This window comes from Nipponia nippon, unplaced genomic scaffold, assembly GCF_047370975.1.
Source record: "Nipponia nippon isolate SJK-2023a ecotype South Korea unplaced genomic scaffold, ASM4737097v1 scaffold_3, whole genome shotgun sequence".
In the NCBI taxonomy this organism is placed as follows: domain Eukaryota; kingdom Metazoa; phylum Chordata; class Aves; order Pelecaniformes; family Threskiornithidae; genus Nipponia; species Nipponia nippon.
In genome coordinates, this window is record NW_028262347.1 from 121,846,799 (window position 1) to 121,870,675 (window position 23,877).

The 23,877-nt window shown below is 54.8% G+C and overlaps 3 protein-coding genes across 3 annotated transcripts; all 3 read left to right on the plus strand.

Annotated features, from left to right (window-relative positions):
- Positions 1-1,253: 1,253 nt before the first annotated feature.
- Positions 1,254-7,358, plus strand: LOC148054880 (scavenger receptor cysteine-rich domain-containing protein DMBT1-like). The gene is made up of 12 exons (XM_087766046.1): positions 1,254-1,701; positions 1,932-1,976; positions 2,339-2,356; positions 2,780-3,082; positions 3,451-3,480; positions 3,878-3,922; positions 4,326-4,370; positions 5,127-5,280; positions 5,507-5,721; positions 5,952-5,996; positions 6,400-6,444; positions 7,201-7,358. Exons 1-12 carry the CDS (start codon positions 1,254-1,256, stop codon positions 7,356-7,358), a joined length of 1,551 nt encoding a protein of 516 aa, XP_087622172.1.
- A 124-nt stretch (positions 7,359-7,482) lies between these two features.
- On the plus strand, positions 7,483-13,451 carry LOC148054881 (scavenger receptor cysteine-rich domain-containing protein DMBT1-like). The gene is made up of 12 exons (XM_087766047.1): positions 7,483-7,795; positions 8,026-8,070; positions 8,433-8,450; positions 8,873-9,175; positions 9,544-9,573; positions 9,971-10,015; positions 10,419-10,463; positions 11,220-11,373; positions 11,600-11,814; positions 12,045-12,089; positions 12,493-12,537; positions 13,294-13,451. The coding sequence occupies exons 1-12, from the start codon at positions 7,483-7,485 to the stop codon at positions 13,449-13,451; spliced, it is 1,416 nt and encodes a 471-aa protein (XP_087622173.1).
- Positions 13,452-13,575: 124 nt separating this feature from the next.
- LOC104022116 (scavenger receptor cysteine-rich domain-containing protein DMBT1) lies at positions 13,576-23,212 on the plus strand. The gene is made up of 14 exons (XM_087766048.1): positions 13,576-13,888; positions 14,119-14,163; positions 14,526-14,543; positions 14,966-15,268; positions 15,637-15,666; positions 16,064-16,108; positions 16,512-16,556; positions 17,313-17,466; positions 17,693-17,907; positions 20,085-20,235; positions 20,573-20,784; positions 21,053-21,225; positions 21,909-22,297; positions 22,829-23,212. Exons 1-14 carry the CDS (start codon positions 13,576-13,578, stop codon positions 23,112-23,114), a joined length of 2,379 nt encoding a protein of 792 aa, XP_087622174.1. The 3' UTR covers positions 23,115-23,212.
- Positions 23,213-23,877: the final 665 nt, after the last annotated feature.

The following is a 23,877-nucleotide window of genomic DNA, read 5'->3' on the forward strand; positions in this document are numbered from 1 at the left end:
AAAGCTCCCGTGTTTGCTTTATGCTGGGGCCGGGGCTGTGTGCAAGAGCAAAGTAATTTGGGATCCAGGATTTTGGGGGCGGCTCTGCCCCCCAGCAGCATGCATCCTTGCTGGGTGACACCCTTGAGCAAGTGCTGGGGCGGCTGGTACTGCAGCCGTCCTGCTCAGTCCTGCCACATTACAGTGCCCACCGCGGGTTTGGGGTTTCAGTGTCCCGGGGCTCCCTTTGGAGAGGGATGATTCCCAGCAGCGTGTTCCTCTTTTAGGCAAAACACTGCTCACTCCCCTGCTGCTCTCTCCCTGCAGCACCAGATAGCTCCAGCTCGACTCCCCCTGTGTCAGCGACCACAGGTATGTCCGGAGGGGTTGAGGGGTCTGACTAGCTCCTGCCCCCAGTTATGGATCACAGAGTCACAGGATGGCGGAGGTCGGAAGGGACCTCTGGAGGACATCTGGTCCTACCCCCTGGCTACAGCAGGGTCACCTACAGCTGGCTGCCCAAGGCTATGTCCAGATGGCTCTTGGCTATCTCCAAGGATGGAGAATCCACCACCTGTGTGGGCAACCTGTGCCCGTGCTCTGTCACCCTCACAGTGAAAAAGTGTTTCCTGAAGTTCAGAGGGAACCTCCCATGTTTCAGCTTGTGCCCATGGCCACTTGCCCCGTCACTGGGCACCACTGGGAAGAGCCTGGCTTTTGCAGAGCCTTGACTCCCAGCAGGTTGTTCCTCTGAGGCAAAATGCTGCTCACTCACCTCCTGATTTCTGCCAGCAGCACCAGGTAGCTCCAGCTCGACTCCCCCGTGTCATTGACCACCTTCAGGTCCAGAAGGCTTAAGGGCTCTGGTTATCTCCCGGCCCAGGTGTCCCGCTGGACGGCCAGACCCCGCCGATGGGGGTCACTGCCCGTGCCGAGCACAACCTGTGCTCTGGGCTGGGGGCACGCAGGGATGAGGCTTTGGGATGCAGCCGTGAGCCTGGGAGGAAGGGTCTCTGTGGGGCTGTGGCAGAGCCTCCTTGCAGGGGGCTGTGCCCTTCCCTGAGGGCTTCTGGCAATGGGGTTTCAAGAGCTCTCTGCCCATCCCCGGGCTCTGCTCCTTTCCGCAGGGGCCAGCTCCTGCGGTGGCTTGCTTCAGGGTTTGTCCGGCTCAGTCCAGAGCCCAGGCTACCCCAGCTCCTACCCCAACAACGCCCACTGCCTGTGGCGCATACGGCTGCGGGAGTTGGATCGCAGGATCGAGCTCCAGTTTTCAGATGTCGAGTGAGTCCGTCGGGGTGGTAGCTGTGGTGCGGGCAGGGTGCCCAGTGCTGGCCGTGGGCTCAGGGGCAGCTTCGTCCCCAGTGCGGGGCCTTGGCCACCTCTGGCCGAGCGCGGGGGCCAGGCTGGGAATGGGGTCGGGTTGCTTGAGCCCTGCAGCTCCTGCCGGTGCTCGTGCTCGGAGGTGGCACAGCCTACGGTGCAGACAGAGCCTCCTCTCCCTCCGCAGGCTGGAAGGCAGCAGCTGCCAGTACGACTCCATCGAGGTATTCAACGGCGGCTCCCCCGGCGGCCCGCCGCTCGGGATCGTTTGCAAGAACGACCATCGTGTCTTCAAGTCATCCGGGCACCAGCTGACCATCCTGTTTCGCAGCGACGGCAGCGTCACCCGCAGAGGTTTCCAGGCCTACTACTACTCCTTTCCCGCTTACGGCAGCACCACGGGTAAGATCACGTCTGGCCTTTACTCTTTGCCAGGGCAGAAGCACAAACTCTTCCTTAAGGGCCTTCTGAAAGCACTGCGGAGGTCCACTAAAGTAGAAAGAAGCCTCCTGGATCTAAAGCTGCTCAGCCACGAATTGCCGGAGGCTGGAACGGTGTTGGGGGAAGCGTCAAAGTATATTTCCCATGCTGACCTCCCCGTATGCTACCACGTGTGTTTTTTTCCTCTCTAGAAGAAACAAGCACAGCTCCCTCAACAGCACCTGAGATCACTACTTGTAAGTAGAATTTGTCAGATTTTCTACTTCAGATGATAGTGACAGCTTTATAGTTTTACCCCCATATCTGTTGTTGGGAAGAAATGTGCCTGATGAAAAAGCTCCCGTGTTTGCTTTATGCTGGGGCCGGGGCTGTGTGCAAGAGCAAAGTAATTTGGGATCCAGGATTTTGGGGGCGGCTCTGCCCCCCAGCAGCATGCCTCCTTGCTAGGAAGAAAGCGATCTTCTGTCGCTCGTGCCCTTCACTGGGGACTTGACTTGACTCACTGGGGAAAGGGTAAAGCGCGCTGACGGCTCCCAAAGGATGCGTCCTAATTCGCTTGCTCTCTCTGTGGTTTTTTTCTCCTTCTTCTCCTCTGCAGTTCCGATCATAGCTGATGGTGAGTCTGTCTGCCTGGTCATCGTGGCCCCAGGGGCATGCGTGCCCGCTGCTGCCCCAGCCTCTGCGTCCCCCAGCGTGGGAGCCCGAGCAGGGGCTGCCGGCCCTGCGCTGTGCTGCAGGTGGATGCCGCGGGGTGTCAGGGGGCAGCCGTGCCCGGGGAGGACGGGGCAGCCCGCGCTCTCCCGTCACTCTGCTGGGAAGCGGGGGGCTAAACCTGAGAGCACAGGCTCGCCATCCCAAGGGTAAGGGCCTGGCCCCCGTGGCTTTCCCAGGGCTCACGCAAGCCGGGGCTGGTTTGCAAAGAGCCGTGGGCCTCCCTGGACCACCGCCACTGCCCGCTTGCTCGTGCATCTGTCAGCAGTTACCATTGCCTGAAAGCAGCGCACTGCTGGCCTGACCAAGGGGTTTGTGTCTCTCACAGAGCTGTTGGCGCGGCTGACCGACGGGCCAAACAGATGTGCAGGCAACGTGGAAGTCTTCTATTTTGGGGACTGGGCTAAAGTGTGTGGGTACCTGTGGGACATGCGAGACGCCCAGGTTGTGTGCAGGCAGCTTGGCTGCGGCTCACCTCTTGGCGTGATGCACTATTTCCCTTCGAGCAACTGGTCCCCGTACATGATGACGGAGGTGAATTGTGAGGGCTCTGAAGACTATCTGTGGTATTGCCCTTTCAAGGAAGGGTACGGCAGCTGTTATCACGGGGACGCTTCTGTCATATGCTCAGGTGGGTTTTTGCCTTTTGGTGCTCTCTTCCTGAAGAAAACCCGTCTGGGGTTTGTGTGAGGCTGGGCAAAGGCTGGCCAGCCCTTCCTCCGTGCTCTGCGGGGCGGCAGCCAGTCGTGGGTCCCTGTCCCTGACACAGGGGCCCGTGTTTCAGAGGGAACACCGTGCCTGCGCTTGCAGACTGCGCAAGGGACATCTGGGGTTTGGGCGATGGCTGGCGCGCAGAGCAGGGTGCGAGGAGGGGGTCGGTTTTGAGCCGGGCCATCCCCGCCACGGGTCCCTGCGTAGCTCCGCGTGAGCTTCTAGCGCGTGCTCCGAGGGGAGCCAAGGGGCGCGAGTGCCTCACGCCCTCTGGTTTTCTCCTTCCAGACTCGGGACTGACGGTGCCTCCACCAACAGGTAACCAGAGATTTCTGTTTACATCCTCCTTCTTCTCCTTGGGGTGCTCTGCCGCTGGGATGCTCTGTCTCCCTGCGAGCACAAGACCCAAACATGGGCTGCACTTCCAGACCCTGGGTAACGTCAGGGAGATCAGGGAGATGCGGGATCACTTGGAATCCTTTGGGACTGAGCAGCGTCTTCTTCTGTGGGAGAGGTTTGGTGCTGGTCTTCATGGTGCCACGGTGGTGATGCCCTTGAGCAAGTGGGGTCTACTAAAGTGGAAAGAAACCTCCTGGATCTAAAGCTGCTCAGCCACAAATTGCCGGAGGCTGGAACGGTGTTGGGGGAAGCGTCAAAGTATATTTCCCATGCTGACCTCCCCGTATGCTACCACGTGTGTTTTTTTCCTCTCTAGAAGAAACAAGCACAGCTCCCTCAACAGCACCTGAGATCACTACTTGTAAGTAGAATTTGTCAGATTTTCTACTTCAGATGATAGTGACAGCTTTATAGTTTTACCCCCATATCTGTTGTTGGGAAGAAATGTGCCTGATGAAAAAGCTCCCGTGTTTGCTTTATGCTGGGGCCGGGGCTGTGTGCAAGAGCAAAGTAATTTGGGATCCAGGATTTTGGGGGCGGCTCTGCCCCCCAGCAGCATGCATCCTTGCTGGGTGACACCCTTGAGCAAGTGCTGGGGCGGCTGGTACTGCAGCCGTCCTGCTCAGTCCTGCCACATTACAGTGCCCACCGCGGGTTTGGGGTTTCAGTGTCCCGGGGCTCCCTTTGGAGAGGGATGATTCCCAGCAGCGTGTTCCTCTTTTAGGCAAAACACTGCTCACTCCCCTGCTGCTCTCTCCCTGCAGCACCAGATAGCTCCAGCTCGACTCCCCCTGTGTCAGCGACCACAGGTATGTCCGGAGGGGTTGAGGGGTCTGACTAGCTCCTGCCCCCAGTTATGGATCACAGAGTCACAGGATGGCGGAGGTCGGAAGGGACCTCTGGAGGACATCTGGTCCTACCCCCTGGCTACAGCAGGGTCACCTACAGCTGGCTGCCCAAGGCTATGTCCAGATGGCTCTTGGCTATCTCCAAGGATGGAGAATCCACCACCTGTGTGGGCAACCTGTGCCCGTGCTCTGTCACCCTCACAGTGAAAAAGTGTTTCCTGAAGTTCAGAGGGAACCTCCCATGTTTCAGCTTGTGCCCATGGCCACTTGCCCCGTCACTGGGCACCACTGGGAAGAGCCTGGCTTTTGCAGAGCCTTGACTCCCAGCAGGTTGTTCCTCTGAGGCAAAATGCTGCTCACTCACCTCCTGATTTCTGCCAGCAGCACCAGGTAGCTCCAGCTCGACTCCCCCCGTGTCATTGACCACCTTCAGGTCCAGAAGGCTTAAGGGCTCTGGTTATCTCCCGGCCCAGGTGTCCCGCTGGACGGCCAGACCCCGCCGATGGGGGTCACTGCCCGTGCCGAGCACAACCTGTGCTCTGGGCTGGGGGCACGCAGGGATGAGGCTTTGGGATGCAGCCGTGAGCCTGGGAGGAAGGGTCTCTGTGGGGCTGTGGCAGAGCCTCCTTGCAGGGGGCTGTGCCCTTCCCTGAGGGCTTCTGGCAATGGGGTTTCAAGAGCTCTCTGCCCATCCCCGGGCTCTGCTCCTTTCCGCAGGGGCCAGCTCCTGCGGTGGCTTGCTTCAGGGTTTGTCCGGCTCAGTCCAGAGCCCAGGCTACCCCAGCTCCTACCCCAACAACGCCCACTGCCTGTGGCGCATACGGCTGCGGGAGTTGGATCGCAGGATCGAGCTCCAGTTTTCAGATGTCGAGTGAGTCCGTCGGGGTGGCAGCTGTGGTGCGGGCAGGGTGCCCAGTGCTGGCCGTGGGCTCAGGGGCAGCTTCGTCCCCAGTGCGGGGCCTTGGCCACCTCTGGCCGAGCGCGGGGGCCAGGCTGGGAATGGGGTCGGGTTGCTTGAGCCCTGCAGCTCCTGCCGGTGCTCGTGCTCGGAGGTGGCACAGCCTACGGTGCAGACAGAGCCTCCTCTCCCTCCGCAGGCTGGAAGGCAGCAGCTGCCAGTACGACTCCATCGAGGTATTCAACGGCGGCTCCCCCGGCGGCCCGCCGCTCGGGATCGTTTGCAAGAACGACCATCGTGTCTTCAAGTCATCCGGGCACCAGCTGACCATCCTGTTTCGCAGCGACGGCAGCGTCACCCGCAGAGGTTTCCAGGCCTACTACTACTCCTTTCCCGCTTACGGCAGCACCACGGGTAAGATCACGTCTGGCCTTTACTCTTTGCCAGGGCAGAAGCACAAACTCTTCCTTAAGGGCCTTCTGAAAGCACTGCGGAGGTCCACTAAAGTAGAAAGAAGCCTCCTGGATCTAAAGCTGCTCAGCCACAAATTGCCGGAGGCTGGAACGGTGTTGGGGGAAGCGTCAAAGTATATTTCCCATGCTGACCTCCCCGTATGCTACCACGTGTGTTTTTTTCCTCTCTAGAAGAAACAAGCACAGCTCCCTCAACAGCACCTGAGATCACTACTTGTAAGTAGAATTTGTCAGATTTTCTACTTCAGATGATAGTGACAGCTTTATAGTTTTACCCCCATATCTGTTGTTGGGAAGAAATGTGCCTGATGAAAAAGCTCCCGTGTTTGCTTTATGCTGGGGCCGGGGCTGTGTGCAAGAGCAAAGTAATTTGGGATCCAGGATTTTGGGGGCGGCTCTGCCCCCCAGCAGCATGCCTCCTTGCTGGGTGACACCCTTGAGCAAGTGCTGGGGCGGCTGGTACTGCAGCCGTCCTGCTCAGTCCTGCCACATTACAGTGCCCACCGCGGGTTTGGGGTTTCAGTGTCCCGGGGCTCCCTTTGGAGAGGGATGATTCCCAGCAGCGTGTTCCTCTTTTAGGCAAAACACTGCTCACTCCCCTGCTGCTCTCTCCCTGCAGCACCAGATAGCTCCAGCTCGACTCCCCCTGTGTCAGCGACCACAGGTATGTCCGCAGGGGCTGAGGGGTCTGACTAGCTCCTGCCCCCAGTTATGGATCACAGAGTCACAGGATGGCAGAGGTCGGAAGGGACCTCTGGAGGACATCTGGTCCTACCCCCTGGCTACAGCAGGGTCACCTACAGCTGGCTGCCCAAGGCTATGTCCAGATGGCTCTTGGCTATCTCCAAGGATGGAGAATCCACCACCTGTGTGGGCAACCTGTGCCCGTGCTCTGTCACCCTCACAGTGAAAAAGTGTTTCCTGAAGTTCAGAGGGAACCTCCCATGTTTCAGCTTGTGCCCATGGCCACTTGCCCCGTCACTGGGCACCACTGGGAAGAGCCTGGCTTTTGCAGAGCCTTGACTCCCAGCAGGTTGTTCCTCTGAGGCAAAATGCTGCTCACTCACCTCCTGATTTCTGCCAGCAGCACCAGGTAGCTCCAGCTCGACTCCCCCCGTGTCATTGACCACCTTCAGGTCCAGAAGGCTTAAGGGCTCTGGTTATCTCCCGGCCCAGGTGTCCCGCTGGACGGCCAGACCCCGCCGATGGGGGTCACTGCCCGTGCCGAGCACAACCTGTGCTCTGGGCTGGGGGCACGCAGGGATGAGGCTTTGGGATGCAGCCGTGAGCCTGGGAGGAAGGGTCTCTGTGGGGCTGTGGCAGAGCCTCCTTGCAGGGGGCTGTGCCCTTCCCTGAGGGCTTCTGGCAATGGGGTTTCAAGAGCTCTCTGCCCATCCCCGGGCTCTGCTCCTTTCCGCAGGGGCCAGCTCCTGCGGTGGCTTGCTTCAGGGTTTGTCCGGCTCAGTCCAGAGCCCAGGCTACCCCAGCTCCTACCCCAACAACGCCCACTGCCTGTGGCGCATACGGCTGCGGGAGTTGGATCGCAGGATCGAGCTCCAGTTTTCAGATGTCGAGTGAGTCCGTCGGGGTGGTAGCTGTGGTGCGGGCAGGGTGCCCAGTGCTGGCCGTGGGCTCAGGGGCAGCTTCGTCCCCAGTGCGGGGCCTTGGCCACCTCTGGCCGAGCGCGGGGGCCAGGCTGGGAATGGGGTCGGGTTGCTTGAGCCCTGCAGCTCCTGCCGGTGCTCGTGCTCGGAGGTGGCACAGCCTACGGTGCAGACAGAGCCTCCTCTCCCTCCGCAGGCTGGAAGGCAGCAGCTGCCAGTACGACTCCATCGAGGTATTCAACGGCGGCTCCCCCGGCGGCCCGCCGCTCGGGATCGTTTGCAAGAACGACCATCGTGTCTTCAAGTCATCCGGGCACCAGCTGACCATCCTGTTTCGCAGCGACGGCAGCGTCACCCGCAGAGGTTTCCAGGCCTACTACTACTCCTTTCCCGCTTACGGCAGCACCACGGGTAAGATCACGTCTGGCCTTTACTCTTTGCCAGGGCAGAAGCACAAACTCTTCCTTAAGGGCCTTCTGAAAGCACTGCGGAGGTCCACTAAAGTAGAAAGAAGCCTCCTGGATCTAAAGCTGCTCAGCCACGAATTGCCGGAGGCTGGAACGGTGTTGGGGGAAGCGTCAAAGTATATTTCCCATGCTGACCTCCCCGTATGCTACCACGTGTGTTTTTTTCCTCTCTAGAAGAAACAAGCACAGCTCCCTCAACAGCACCTGAGATCACTACTTGTAAGTAGAATTTGTCAGATTTTCTACTTCAGATGATAGTGACAGCTTTATAGTTTTACCCCCATATCTGTTGTTGGGAAGAAATGTGCCTGATGAAAAAGCTCCCGTGTTTGCTTTATGCTGGGGCCGGGGCTGTGTGCAAGAGCAAAGTAATTTGGGATCCAGGATTTTGGGGGCGGCTCTGCCCCCCAGCAGCATGCCTCCTTGCTAGGAAGAAAGCGATCTTCTGTCGCTCGTGCCCTTCACTGGGGACTTGACTTGACTCACTGGGGAAAGGGTAAAGCGCGCTGACGGCTCCCAAAGGATGCGTCCTAATTCGCTTGCTCTCTCTGTGGTTTTTTTCTCCTTCTTCTCCTCTGCAGTTCCGATCATAGCTGATGGTGAGTCTGTCTGCCTGGTCATCGTGGCCCCAGGGGCATGCGTGCCCGCTGCTGCCCCAGCCTCTGCGTCCCCCAGCGTGGGAGCCCGAGCAGGGGCTGCCGGCCCTGCGCTGTGCTGCAGGTGGATGCCGCGGGGTGTCAGGGGGCAGCCGTGCCCGGGGAGGACGGGGCAGCCCGCGCTCTCCCGTCACTCTGCTGGGAAGCGGGGGCTAAACCTGAGAGCACAGGCTCGCCATCCCAAGGGTAAGGGCCTGGCCCCCGTGGCTTTCCCAGGGCTCACGCAAGCCGGGGCTGGTTTGCAAAGAGCCGTGGGCCTCCCTGGACCACCGCCACTGCCCGCTTGCTCGTGCATCTGTCAGCAGTTACCATTGCCTGAAAGCAGCGCACTGCTGGCCTGACCAAGGGGTTTGTGTCTCTCACAGAGCTGTTGGCGCGGCTGACCGACGGGCCAAACAGATGTGCAGGCAACGTGGAAGTCTTCTATTTTGGGGACTGGGCTAAAGTGTGTGGGTACCTGTGGGACATGCGAGACGCCCAGGTTGTGTGCAGGCAGCTTGGCTGCGGCTCACCTCTTGGCGTGATGCACTATTTCCCTTCGAGCAACTGGTCCCCGTACATGATGACGGAGGTGAATTGTGAGGGCTCTGAAGACTATCTGTGGTATTGCCCTTTCAAGGAAGGGTACGGCAGCTGTTATCACGGGGACGCTTCTGTCATATGCTCAGGTGGGTTTTTGCCTTTTGGTGCTCTCTTCCTGAAGAAAACCCGTCTGGGGTTTGTGTGAGGCTGGGCAAAGGCTGGCCAGCCCTTCCTCCGTGCTCTGCGGGGCGGCAGCCAGTCGTGGGTCCCTGTCCCTGACACAGGGGCCCGTGTTTCAGAGGGAACACCGTGCCTGCGCTTGCAGACTGCGCAAGAGACATCTGGGGTTTGGGCGATGGCTGGCGCGCAGAGCAGGGTGCGAGGAGGGGGTCGGTTTTGAGCCGGGCCATCCCCGCCACGGGTCCCTGCGTAGCTCCGCGTGAGCTTCTAGCGCGTGCTCCGAGGGGAGCCAAGGGGCGCGAGTGCCTCACGCCCTCTGGTTTTCTCCTTCCAGACTCGGGACTGACGGTGCCTCCACCAACAGGTAACCAGAGATTTCTGTTTACATCCTCCTTCTTCTCCTTGGGGTGCTCTGCCGCTGGGATGCTCTGTCTCCCTGCGAGCACAAGACCCAAACATGGGCTGCACTTCCAGACCCTGGGTAACGTCAGGGAGATCAGGGAGATGCGGGATCACTTGGAATCCTTTGGGACTGAGCAGCGTCTTCTTCTGTGGGAGAGGTTTGGTGCTGGTCTTCATGGTGCCACGGTGGTGATGCCCTTGAGCAAGTGGGGTCTACTAAAGTGGAAAGAAACCTCCTGGATCTAAAGCTGCTCAGCCACAAATTGCCGGAGGCTGGAACGGTGTTGGGGGAAGCGTCAAAGTATATTTCCCATGCTGACCTCCCCGTATGCTACCACGTGTGTTTTTTTCCTCTCTAGAAGAAACAAGCACAGCTCCCTCAACAGCACCTGAGATCACTACTTGTAAGTAGAATTTGTCAGATTTTCTACTTCAGATGATAGTGACAGCTTTATAGTTTTACCCCCATATCTGTTGTTGGGAAGAAATGTGCCTGATGAAAAAGCTCCCGTGTTTGCTTTATGCTGGGGCCGGGGCTGTGTGCAAGAGCAAAGTAATTTGGGATCCAGGATTTTGGGGGCGGCTCTGCCCCCCAGCAGCATGCATCCTTGCTGGGTGACACCCTTGAGCAAGTGCTGGGGCGGCTGGTACTGCAGCCGTCCTGCTCAGTCCTGCCACATTACAGTGCCCACCGCGGGTTTGGGGTTTCAGTGTCCCGGGGCTCCCTTTGGAGAGGGATGATTCCCAGCAGCGTGTTCCTCTTTTAGGCAAAACACTGCTCACTCCCCTGCTGCTCTCTCCCTGCAGCACCAGATAGCTCCAGCTCGACTCCCCCTGTGTCAGCGACCACAGGTATGTCCGGAGGGGTTGAGGGGTCTGACTAGCTCCTGCCCCCAGTTATGGATCACAGAGTCACAGGATGGCGGAGGTCGGAAGGGACCTCTGGAGGACATCTGGTCCTACCCCCTGGCTACAGCAGGGTCACCTACAGCTGGCTGCCCAAGGCTATGTCCAGATGGCTCTTGGCTATCTCCAAGGATGGAGAATCCACCACCTGTGTGGGCAACCTGTGCCCGTGCTCTGTCACCCTCACAGTGAAAAAGTGTTTCCTGAAGTTCAGAGGGAACCTCCCATGTTTCAGCTTGTGCCCATGGCCACTTGCCCCGTCACTGGGCACCACTGGGAAGAGCCTGGCTTTTGCAGAGCCTTGACTCCCAGCAGGTTGTTCCTCTGAGGCAAAATGCTGCTCACTCACCTCCTGATTTCTGCCAGCAGCACCAGGTAGCTCCAGCTCGACTCCCCCCGTGTCATTGACCACCTTCAGGTCCAGAAGGCTTAAGGGCTCTGGTTATCTCCCGGCCCAGGTGTCCCGCTGGACGGCCAGACCCCGCCGATGGGGGTCACTGCCCGTGCCGAGCACAACCTGTGCTCTGGGCTGGGGGCACGCAGGGATGAGGCTTTGGGATGCAGCCGTGAGCCTGGGAGGAAGGGTCTCTGTGGGGCTGTGGCAGAGCCTCCTTGCAGGGGGCTGTGCCCTTCCCTGAGGGCTTCTGGCAATGGGGTTTCAAGAGCTCTCTGCCCATCCCCGGGCTCTGCTCCTTTCCGCAGGGGCCAGCTCCTGCGGTGGCTTGCTTCAGGGTTTGTCCGGCTCAGTCCAGAGCCCAGGCTACCCCAGCTCCTACCCCAACAACGCCCACTGCCTGTGGCGCATACGGCTGCGGGAGTTGGATCGCAGGATCGAGCTCCAGTTTTCAGATGTCGAGTGAGTCCGTCGGGGTGGCAGCTGTGGTGCGGGCAGGGTGCCCAGTGCTGGCCGTGGGCTCAGGGGCAGCTTCGTCCCCAGTGCGGGGCCTTGGCCACCTCTGGCCGAGCGCGGGGGCCAGGCTGGGAATGGGGTCGGGTTGCTTGAGCCCTGCAGCTCCTGCCGGTGCTCGTGCTCGGAGGTGGCACAGCCTACGGTGCAGACAGAGCCTCCTCTCCCTCCGCAGGCTGGAAGGCAGCAGCTGCCAGTACGACTCCATCGAGGTATTCAACGGCGGCTCCCCCGGCGGCCCGCCGCTCGGGATCGTTTGCAAGAACGACCATCGTGTCTTCAAGTCATCCGGGCACCAGCTGACCATCCTGTTTCGCAGCGACGGCAGCGTCACCCGCAGAGGTTTCCAGGCCTACTACTACTCCTTTCCCGCTTACGGCAGCACCACGGGTAAGATCACGTCTGGCCTTTACTCTTTGCCAGGGCAGAAGCACAAACTCTTCCTTAAGGGCCTTCTGAAAGCACTGCGGAGGTCCACTAAAGTAGAAAGAAGCCTCCTGGATCTAAAGCTGCTCAGCCACAAATTGCCGGAGGCTGGAACGGTGTTGGGGGAAGCGTCAAAGTATATTTCCCATGCTGACCTCCCCGTATGCTACCACGTGTGTTTTTTTCCTCTCTAGAAGAAACAAGCACAGCTCCCTCAACAGCACCTGAGATCACTACTTGTAAGTAGAATTTGTCAGATTTTCTACTTCAGATGATAGTGACAGCTTTATAGTTTTACCCCCATATCTGTTGTTGGGAAGAAATGTGCCTGATGAAAAAGCTCCCGTGTTTGCTTTATGCTGGGGCCGGGGCTGTGTGCAAGAGCAAAGTAATTTGGGATCCAGGATTTTGGGGGCGGCTCTGCCCCCCAGCAGCATGCCTCCTTGCTGGGTGACACCCTTGAGCAAGTGCTGGGGCGGCTGGTACTGCAGCCGTCCTGCTCAGTCCTGCCACATTACAGTGCCCACCGCGGGTTTGGGGTTTCAGTGTCCCGGGGCTCCCTTTGGAGAGGGATGATTCCCAGCAGCGTGTTCCTCTTTTAGGCAAAACACTGCTCACTCCCCTGCTGCTCTCTCCCTGCAGCACCAGATAGCTCCAGCTCGACTCCCCCTGTGTCAGCGACCACAGGTATGTCCGCAGGGGCTGAGGGGTCTGACTAGCTCCTGCCCCCAGTTATGGATCACAGAGTCACAGGATGGCGGAGGTCGGAAGGGACCTCTGGAGGACATCTGGTCCTACCCCCTGGCTACAGCAGGGTCACCTACAGCTGGCTGCCCAAGGCTATGTCCAGATGGCTCTTGGCTATCTCCAAGGATGGAGAATCCACCACCTGTGTGGGCAACCTGTGCCCGTGCTCTGTCACCCTCACAGTGAAAAAGTGTTTCCTGAAGTTCAGAGGGAACCTCCCATGTTTCAGCTTGTGCCCATGGCCACTTGCCCCGTCACTGGGCACCACTGGGAAGAGCCTGGCTTTTGCAGAGCCTTGACTCCCAGCAGGTTGTTCCTCTGAGGCAAAATGCTGCTCACTCACCTCCTGATTTCTGCCAGCAGCACCAGGTAGCTCCAGCTCGACTCCCCCCGTGTCATTGACCACCTTCAGGTCCAGAAGGCTTAAGGGCTCTGGTTATCTCCCGGCCCAGGTGTCCCGCTGGACGGCCAGACCCCGCCGATGGGGGTCACTGCCCGTGCCGAGCACAACCTGTGCTCTGGGCTGGGGGCACGCAGGGATGAGGCTTTGGGATGCAGCCGTGAGCCTGGGAGGAAGGGTCTCTGTGGGGCTGTGGCAGAGCCTCCTTGCAGGGGGCTGTGCCCTTCCCTGAGGGCTTCTGGCAATGGGGTTTCAAGAGCTCTCTGCCCATCCCCGGGCTCTGCTCCTTTCCGCAGGGGCCAGCTCCTGCGGTGGCTTGCTTCAGGGTTTGTCCGGCTCAGTCCAGAGCCCAGGCTACCCCAGCTCCTACCCCAACAACGCCCACTGCCTGTGGCGCATACGGCTGCGGGAGTTGGATCGCAGGATCGAGCTCCAGTTTTCAGATGTCGAGTGAGTCCGTCGGGGTGGTAGCTGTGGTGCGGGCAGGGTGCCCAGTGCTGGCCGTGGGCTCAGGGGCAGCTTCGTCCCCAGTGCGGGGCCTTGGCCACCTCTGGCCGAGCGCGGGGGCCAGGCTGGGAATGGGGTCGGGTTGCTTGAGCCCTGCAGCTCCTGCCGGTGCTCGTGCTCGGAGGTGGCACAGCCTACGGTGCAGACAGAGCCTCCTCTCCCTCCGCAGGCTGGAAGGCAGCAGCTGCCAGTACGACTCCATCGAGGTATTCAACGGCGGCTCCCCCGGCGGCCCGCCGCTCGGGATCGTTTGCAAGAACGACCATCGTGTCTTCAAGTCATCCGGGCACCAGCTGACCATCCTGTTTCGCAGCGACGGCAGCGTCACCCGCAGAGGTTTCCAGGCCTACTACTACTCCTTTCCCGCTTACGGCAGCACCACGGGTAAGATCACGTCTGGCCTTTACTCTTTGCCAGGGCAGAAGCACAAACTCTTCCTTAAGGGCCTTCTGAAAGCACTGCGGAGGTCCACTAAAGTAGAAAGAAGCCTCCTGGATCTAAAGCTGCTCAGCCACAAATTGCCGGAGGCTGGAACGGTGTTGGGGGAAGCGTCAAAGTATATTTCCCATGCTGACCTCCCCGTATGCTACCACGTGTGTTTTTTTCCTCTCTAGAAGAAACAAGCACAGCTCCCTCAACAGCACCTGAGATCACTACTTGTAAGTAGAATTTGTCAGATTTTCTACTTCAGATGATAGTGACAGCTTTATAGTTTTACCCCCATATCTGTTGTTGGGAAGAAATGTGCCTGATGAAAAAGCTCCCGTGTTTGCTTTATGCTGGGGCCGGGGCTGTGTGCAAGAGCAAAGTAATTTGGGATCCAGGATTTTGGGGGCGGCTCTGCCCCCCAGCAGCATGCCTCCTTGCTAGGAAGAAAGCGATCTTCTGTCGCTCGTGCCCTTCACTGGGGACTTGACTTGACTCACTGGGGAAAGGGTAAAGCGCGCTGACGGCTCCCAAAGGATGCGTCCTAATTCGCTTGCTCTCTCTGTGGTTTTTTTCTCCTTCTTCTCCTCTGCAGTTCCGATCATAGCTGATGGTGAGTCTGTCTGCCTGGTCATCGTGGCCCCAGGGGCATGCGTGCCCGCTGCTGCCCCAGCCTCTGCGTCCCCCAGCGTGGGAGCCCGAGCAGGGGCTGCCGGCCCTGCGCTGTGCTGCAGGTGGATGCCGCGGGGTGTCAGGGGGCAGCCGTGCCCGGGGAGGACGGGGCAGCCCGCGCTCTCCCGTCACTCTGCTGGGAAGCGGGGGCTAAACCTGAGAGCACAGGCTCGCCATCCCAAGGGTAAGGGCCTGGCCCCCGTGGCTTTCCCAGGGCTCACGCAAGCCGGGGCTGGTTTGCAAAGAGCCGTGGGCCTCCCTGGACCACCGCCACTGCCCGCTTGCTCGTGCATCTGTCAGCAGTTACCATTGCCTGAAAGCAGCGCACTGCTGGCCTGACCAAGGGGTTTGTGTCTCTCACAGAGCTGTTGGCGCGGCTGACCGACGGGCCAAACAGATGTGCAGGCAACGTGGAAGTCTTCTATTTTGGGGACTGGGCTAAAGTGTGTGGGTACCTGTGGGACATGCGAGACGCCCAGGTTGTGTGCAGGCAGCTTGGCTGCGGCTCACCTCTTGGCGTGATGCACTATTTCCCTTCGAGCAACTGGTCCCCGTACATGATGACGGAGGTGAATTGTGAGGGCTCTGAAGACTATCTGTGGTATTGCCCTTTCAAGGAAGGGTACGGCAGCTGTTATCACGGGGACGCTTCTGTCATATGCTCAGGTGGGTTTTTGCCTTTTGGTGCTCTCTTCCTGAAGAAAACCCGTCTGGGGTTTGTGTGAGGCTGGGCAAAGGCTGGCCAGCCCTTCCTCCGTGCTCTGCGGGGCAGCAGCCAGTCGTGGGTCCCTGTCCCTGACACAGGGGCCCGTGTTTCAGAGGGAACACCGTGCCTGCGCTTGCAGACTGCGCAAGGGACATCTGGGGTTTGGGCGATGGCTGGCGCGCAGAGCAGGGTGCGAGGAGGGGGTCGGTTTTGAGCCGGGCCATCCCCCCCACGGGTCCCTGCGTAGCTCCGCGTGAGCTTCTAGCGCGTGCTCCGAGGGGAGCCAAGGGGCGCGAGTGCCTCACGCCCTCTGGTTTTCTCCTTCCAGACTCGGGACTGACGGTGCCTCCACCAACAGGTAACCAGAGATTTCTGTTTACATCCTCCTTCTTCTCCTTGGGGTGCTCTGCCGCTGGGATGCTCTGTCTCCCTGCGAGCACAAGACCCAAACATGGGCTGCACTTCCAGACCCTGGGTAACGTCAGGGAGATCAGGGAGATGCGGGATCACTTGGAATCCTTTGGGACTGAGCAGCGTCTTCTTCTGTGGGAGAGGTTTGGTGCTGGTCTTCATGGTGCCACGGTGGTGATGCCCTTGAGCAAGTGGGGTCTACTAAAGTGGAAAGAAACCTCCTGGATCTAAAGCTGCTCAGCCACAAATTGCCGGAGGCTGGAACGGTGTTGGGGGAAGCGTCAAAGTATATTTCCCATGCTGACCTCCCCGTATGCTACCACGTGTGTTTTTTTCCTCTCTAGAAGAAACAAGCACAGCTCCCTCAACAGCACCTGAGATCACTACTTGTAAGTAGAATTTGTCAGATTTTCTACTTCAGATGATAGTGACAGCTTTATAGTTTTACCCCCATATCTGTTGTTGGGAAGAAATGTGCCTGATGAAAAAGCTCCCGTGTTTGCTTTATGCTGGGGCCGGGGCTGTGTGCAAGAGCAAAGTAATTTGGGATCCAGGATTTTGGGGGCGGCTCTGCCCCCCAGCAGCATGCATCCTTGCTGGGTGACACCCTTGAGCAAGTGCTGGGGCGGCTGGTACTGCAGCCGTCCTGCTCAGTCCTGCCACATTACAGTGCCCACCGCGGGTTTGGGGTTTCAGTGTCCCGGGGCTCCCTTTGGAGAGGGATGATTCCCAGCAGCGTGTTCCTCTTTTAGGCAAAACACTGCTCACTCCCCTGCTGCTCTCTCCCTGCAGCACCAGATAGCTCCAGCTCGACTCCCCCTGTGTCAGCGACCACAGGTATGTCCGCAGGGGCTGAGGGGTCTGACTAGCTCCTGTCCCCAGTTATGGATCACAGAGTCACAGGATGGCGGAGGTCGGAAGGGACCTCTGGAGGACATCTGGTCCTACCCCCTGGCTACAGCAGGGTCACCTACAGCTGGCTGCCCAAGGCTATGTCCAGATGGCTCTTGGCTATCTCCAAGGATGGAGAATCCACCACCTGTGTGGGCAACCTGTGCCCGTGCTCTGTCACCCTCACAGTGAAAAAGTGTTTCCTGAAGTTCAGAGGGAACCTCCCATGTTTCAGCTTGTGCCCATGGCCACTTGCCCCGTCACTGGGCACCACTGGGAAGAGCCTGGCTTTTGCAGAGCCTTGACTCCCAGCAGGTTGTTCCTCTGAGGCAAAATGCTGCTCACTCACCTCCTGATTTCTGCCAGCAGCACCAGGTAGCTCCAGCTCGACTCCCCCCGTGTCATTGACCACCTTCAGGTCCAGAAGGCTTAAGGGCTCTGGTTATCTCCCGGCCCAGGTGTCCCGCTGGACGGCCAGACCCCGCCGATGGGGGTCACTGCCCGTGCCGAGCACAACCTGTGCTCTGGGCTGGGGGCACGCAGGGATGAGGCTTTGGGATGCAGCCGTGAGCCTGGGAGGAAGGGTCTCTGTGGGGCTGTGGCAGAGCCTCCTTGCAGGGGGCTGTGCCCTTCCCTGAGGGCTTCTGGCAATGGGGTTTCAAGAGCTCTCTGCCCATCCCCGGGCTCTGCTCCTTTCCGCAGGGGCCAGCTCCTGCGGTGGCTTGCTTCAGGGTTTGTCCGGCTCAGTCCAGAGCCCAGGCTACCCCAGCTCCTACCCCAACAACGCCCACTGCCTGTGGCGCATACGGCTGCGGGAGTTGGATCGCAGGATCGAGCTCCAGTTTTCAGATGTCGAGTGAGTCCGTCGGGGTGGTAGCTGTGGTGCGGGCAGGGTGCCCAGTGCTGGCCGTGGGCTCAGGGGCAGCTTCGTCCCCAGTGCGGGGCCTTGGCCACCTCTGGCCGAGCGCGGGGGCCAGGCTGGGAATGGGGTCGGGTTGCTTGAGCCCTGCAGCTCCTGCCGGTGCTCGTGCTCGGAGGTGGCACAGCCTACGGTGCAGACAGAGCCTCCTCTCCCTCCGCAGGCTGGAAGGCAGCAGCTGCCAGTACGACTCCATCGAGGTATTCAACGGCGGCTCCCCCGGCGGCCCGCCGCTCGGGATCGTTTGCAAGAACGACCATCGTGTCTTCAAGTCATCCGGGCACCAGCTGACCATCCTGTTTCGCAGCGACGGCAGCGTCACCCGCAGAGGTTTCCAGGCCTACTACTACTCCTTTCCCGCTTACGGCAGCACCACGGGTAAGATCACGTCTGGCCTTTACTCTTTGCCAGGGCAGAAGCACAAACTCTTCCTTAAGGGCCTTCTGAAAGCACTGCGGAGGTCCACTAAAGTAGAAAGAAGCCTCCTGGATCTAAAGCTGCTCAGCCACAAATTGCCGGAGGCTGGAACGGTGTTGGGGGAAGCGTCAAAGTATATTTCCCATGCTGACCTCCCCGTATGCTACCACGTGTGTTTTTTTCCTCTCTAGAAGAAACAAGCACAGCTCCCTCAACAGCACCTGAGATCACTACTTGTAAGTAGAATTTGTCAGATTTTCTACTTCAGATGATAGTGACAGCTTTATAGTTTTACCCCCATATCTGTTGTTGGGAAGAAATGTGCCTGATGAAAAAGCTCCCGTGTTTGCTTTATGCTGGGGCCGGGGCTGTGTGCAAGAGCAAAGTAATTTGGGATCCAGGATTTTGGGGGCGGCTCTGCCCCCCAGCAGCATGCCTCCTTGCTGGGTGACACCCTTGAGCAAGTGCTGGGGCGGCTGGTACTGCAGCCGTCCTGCTCAGTCCTGCCACATTACAGTGCCCACCGCGGGTTTGGGGTTTCAGTGTCCCGGGGCTCCCTTTGGAGAGGGATGATTCCCAGCAGCGTGTTCCTCTTTTAGGCAAAACACTGCTCACTCCCCTGCTGCTCTCTCCCTGCAGCACCAGATAGCTCCAGCTCGACTCCCCCTGTGTCAGCGACCACAGGTATGTCCGCAGGGGCTGAGGGGTCTGACTAGCTCCTGCCCCCAGTTATGGATCACAGAGTCACAGGATGGCGGAGGTCGGAAGGGACCTCTGGAGGACATCTGGTCCTACCCCCTGGCTACAGCAGGGTCACCTACAGCTGGCTGCCCAAGGCTATGTCCAGATGGCTCTTGGCTATCTCCAAGGATGGAGAATCCACCACCTGTGTGGGCAACCTGTGCCCGTGCTCTGTCACCCTCACAGTACAAAACTGTGTTCCAATCTTCAGGTAGAATAGATATGGAGCATCTAAGGTGGGGTCTCCAGTTGGAAAGGTTCATGTGTTTGTGTTGGAGCTGTGTGTGTGCAAGTGCACGCAGTTGAACCACTCGGTCATGGTTGTAGCCAATGAGAGGAATGTTACTGCTTATAATTTTGGGGCATATTCCTCTTCATTTAATACCAAAAAAACCAATGCCTCAAATTATCCCAAAATAGCAGTGCAGGTGATTTCACACCCAGAGTAGTCACGTATTTCTTTGCTGTCAAGCCGTAATTTCACAAGTGCTTAGGAAGCATTCTTTTCGACCACTTCATAAATATTGATATTCCACTAATTCCTCTTTCAGCTGTTTGTTGAAGAACATTCAAGATCATTTGAGGACAGTGCATATTTTGAAAGTTTAATTGTTCACGTAGTACATGTTAGTCAGTTAGTGAGAGGAGGTTTTTTCATGTTTGCTAGAAGCTGAAAATAAAAATTGAAAATTTCTTAGACCTCTGTAGGTCTCTTGGTCCTTCTTTAGGATAAAAGAAGTAAATGTGTATTTTTTCTAATTTAGAATATAATTAAAAGATTATGTCCTTTTACACATTTCTCTTTTCTTGGAATAGTTTGACCTTGTACTGAAAAGTATCTTAGAAATCCATGACTTTATTTTTCTTCTAAACTTTCTTACATCTTGACTCCCTTGTTATTTGATTAGGCCGCAACTGATCTATGTATACATTTCATACAGTTTTTTGACTGTGACATAAGGTCTTCATGCTTATGAATTGGATATTTGTGAGCATTCTTATTCAGAAACAAAGTAATTTTGATCTCTGTTTTCCTTCCCTGTGGTCATTAGCAATTGTAATAGAGGCGAACCAAGATCAGCTGTGACTTTTTCTCTTTCAAGGAACAGCTGACCTCCAGAGGTCCAGCCTCAATGATTGTCCAGTTCTATGACAAATATTCATATCCTGCTAGTGCAGTCACTGAAGATCAGCATTATGAAAGCTATTTAGTGTGCTTAGCATCTCCTAATCTGCATTCAGATGATATATGAACCTAATAGAAAGACCATTAAAGCTGGTAGAAGTCACTGCCTCTAAATTTTAGACTTATAAATTCTACACAGACATATCTCAAAAGCAACCTTAAATGATGTATATGTATATGTATATTTTTCTTCTCCTATTTTTCTCTGCAGGAGATTATTCTTGTGGTGGCTTGCTTTCCTCTCCATCTGGGACACTACAGAGTCCATTTTATCCCAGAAATTATCCAAACAACGCCAACTGTGTTTGGGAAATAGAAGTAAAGAACAACTTTCGTGTCATACTCACATTTAGAGATGTTCAGTAAGTAAAAATTTATTACTTGGGAAGGTGATGTACGGGATCAACACCTTGGACTTACTAAGCTGATAGCTGCTTGATTTCAAGGATGTTTTTTGAAGCTTTTAGTACATCTGAGATAAAAAATGTCTTCATTTTTGTTTATTTAGTCAATAATGTATCTGGCATCTAATGAGACAGAAATTGGAGGCTGTAATTTTTGTTCCAAAGACTTGATAGTTATATCACTAAACTGTACTCTTTTGCTATGAACAGTTAATCTGAGTTTTAAAAAAAAAGAAGAAAAAGAAATTAAAAAAAAAAAAAAGCATTTAACTAAATATACGTGTTTGCTCTCCAGGATGGAAGGTGGCAGATGCCTGTCTGACTATGTGGAAGTCTATGATGGGCCACTCCATACCTCTCCTCTCCTTGGGAAATTTTGTTCTGGTTCTTTTCGCACATATGCATCTTCCTCAAACCTGATGACTGTCCAATTTTACAGTAACTCTCGATACACATACAGAGGGTTTCAGGCTGACTATTATTCCACTCCAGCAGATCAGAGCACTAGTAAGTTCATGTTTAAAGCAGAAACCTGCTTCTCAATTATTTGCTAATTCACTGATTGATAATCTTGTTGTACCACTTCAATGAATCACCCATTTCATGTTATTTTAAATTAAATCTGTAGCATTTCATAGAGATGCAAGTATATGCTTGGGATTCTGAACTCCTTCTGCAATATCAGCTGCCTCTGCAAAAGATATTGTTTATTTAGGTATAACCTTTTTCAGTCACTTCAATGAGCTTGTAACATATTTTCTTTGCCATCTGCTAGCGCTGTTGTGTTTGCCAGACTACATGCGTGCAGCTGTGAGCAGATACTACCTTCAGTCGCAAGGCTACTCTGTCTGGAAGCTCTCCTTGAATGACCCCTATTGCAAACCCAACATTACATCAGAGTATGTTATATTCGACATACCATACACTAGCTGCGGCACAGTGAGAGAGGTATGACTTTAAATGTTTCAACAGAATATGCAAATATTGTGAGTGTGTAAAAATTCAAACTGAAAAATTAATTTTGAAAACCAGCACAAGTTGAAAGCTATACAGAGGCCTGCAGGGACTGGAAGTGTCCTGGTGATTACAGGCTGCCTCTCCCTCTCCTGAGGGATAAGGTTTATTAACACTCATCTTTCCTGCATCTGCTGCCAGAGCATTCACTAATAGCCTGTTATGGATCTTCTAAAGAATGAAGTGTGGGAGGAAGCAAATATTTGGCATTTTCAAGGTCCCAAGCTGAGTGTGGTGGTTTAAAAGCTCTCAAAGCCTTTACTAAATATGACCACTTGTGGCTTAGGTCAGATTTGCGTTTAAATACTGTGCTGGACCAGATCCTTCAGGCATTTGATGTTCAAAGAATTGTACAATTTCTATTTAATTAGTTATGTCTGCATGTAGTGTGAGTAGATTTCTACGTCCACGTTGTAGTCACTGAATATTACATATAGATTACAGATTCTTATCCTGAGAACAGAAATTATTAGGTTCAGACTTCTCCACAGCATACTTTCTGGGAAATAATGCATTTACAGTGCATATTGCCCTAAGGTTACAGTAAAATTTAGAATGTATAATAGGAAACCTGACTATATGAATTAATTCTGCATTTTATTTTATATGTCAAACAGGGAAACAACAACACAATAACTTATTCCAACATTATTAGAGGATCCTCTTCGGGTACTGTAATCACAAGAAATAAAAAGCTTTACTTGCATATCAACTGCAAAATGCTCCAGAACACATGGGCACAAACAATGTATGTTGCGGAGGACAATTTTGAAGTCAATGAAACTCAGTATGGCAGATATGATGTAAACCTTACATTTTATCATTCTGCATCCTTCTCACGGCCAGTGAATGACTCACCATACTACGTTGATATCAACCAGAATTTGTTCCTTGAAGCTTACCTGCACAGCTCTGATTCAAACCTGGTGTTGTTTGTGGACACATGTGTGGCATCTCCGAGCCCCCACAATTTTACAACAGTAACCTATGATATAATCAGGAATGGGTAAGCTCTTATGCATTACAATTACAAATAGAACTGCCTTTGAACTCCTGTATCTCTTCTTTTTTTTTTTTCTTTTTAATTTTTTTTTAATGGAGTAGTGTGAATACAGCATACATTAATGTCAGCTTCTAACTAATTAATGAACATAGGCACTTGAGGTTTATTGGGGGAAGGGGGATGGATTGACCCAAAATATAACACACAGCCCCCCTCAGCTTAAAATGACAAATAGACTAAATGGCTATGGCCAGTTCATCATGGATTGTCATTGTCGGAGGGGTAACAATGACATATCTCGGGTAAGGCTAATTCACCTTCAGAAAAACGTACAAACACCAGGTATCTAGACACAACAGGCTGAAGGGAGGTACCATGGCTCAATGCTGCCAAAGAAGGGCCTCTGGCTTTTCCTAATTGCAGGTTTCTGAACCTGCATCATGTTTAAAAATCACTTTTCATGTTATGTGTTATATTGTGTGTAAATGACTGATTGCAGTGTGTGTTCATGAGAGATTTTTTGTTTCTTTTTAGGTGTGTTCGAGATTCTACCTATGCTACATATTATTCACCCTACAGACACATAGTCCGGTTTAAATTCAATGCTTTCCAGTTTATTTGTAGCAATCCATCAGTTTACCTGCAGTGTGAACTAGTGGTGTGCAGGGCCTACGACTATTCTTCCAGATGCTACGAAGGTTGTATTACTAGGTCCAAGAGAGAGGCAAGCTCCAGTCAAGAAAGTGTGACTGTTGTTGCTGGCCCAATACAGCTTCAGAAAGCTAATCCTGAGAACAAGAATGCATGTGGTTTTAAATAAAACTTTGACTCCTTTAGCAGATAGCATCTTTAAATGCCAATTTAATTCTGCATGAAACTATGCAGCTCTACAATAAACGTTAGGAATGTGCTTACTGACTTTTGCCTATTAATCCCACTTCACATCAGTTGTCTTCGCCTGCACATCATAAAATTGCCAATTCAGCAGCGCTGCGAGGAGTCTGATGAGACAGGGCACAGGCAGCTCTGTGGAACTCACCTGTTCCCAAACTGCCTGCGACTTGTAGCTGCCGTGCCTGAAAAGCCAGTTTGAAAGCTTCCCAGACAAACTTGCAATCTCTAAGCTTTTTGTTTGTTGTTTGCTTTCTTAATGGTAAAACTGAAATGCTTAAGTTGCAGTTTAAGGTCTATAAACAAGCTCTACTCTAATATAAGCCTTGTTTGATGTATTTCTAGAGTACTCTGGATGTATCAGAGTGCAAGAAATGGATTGATCTTTAACCTGATCTAGAATGCCATTTTTTTTCTTTTTAATGTTTTGGAAATGACAAGATGAGGGATCAAATGTAACAGATCCTCTCATCCTTCCCAGAGCTGAACCCTTTTGTCATCCAGGAGAACATGAATTCAGCTCCTGCTCCAGCTGATGTTTCTCATCCACCATTTATTGTCAGGCCCCTGACAGTTTCTTTTTACTCTTGTTGTACTTCTTTTGAAACATAAAGTGAAGAAACCAACTCCGTATCAGATCATGTAAGCCTTAGTAAACACCTGCAGCTGTTCACATTGGTTGAGTAATTTGA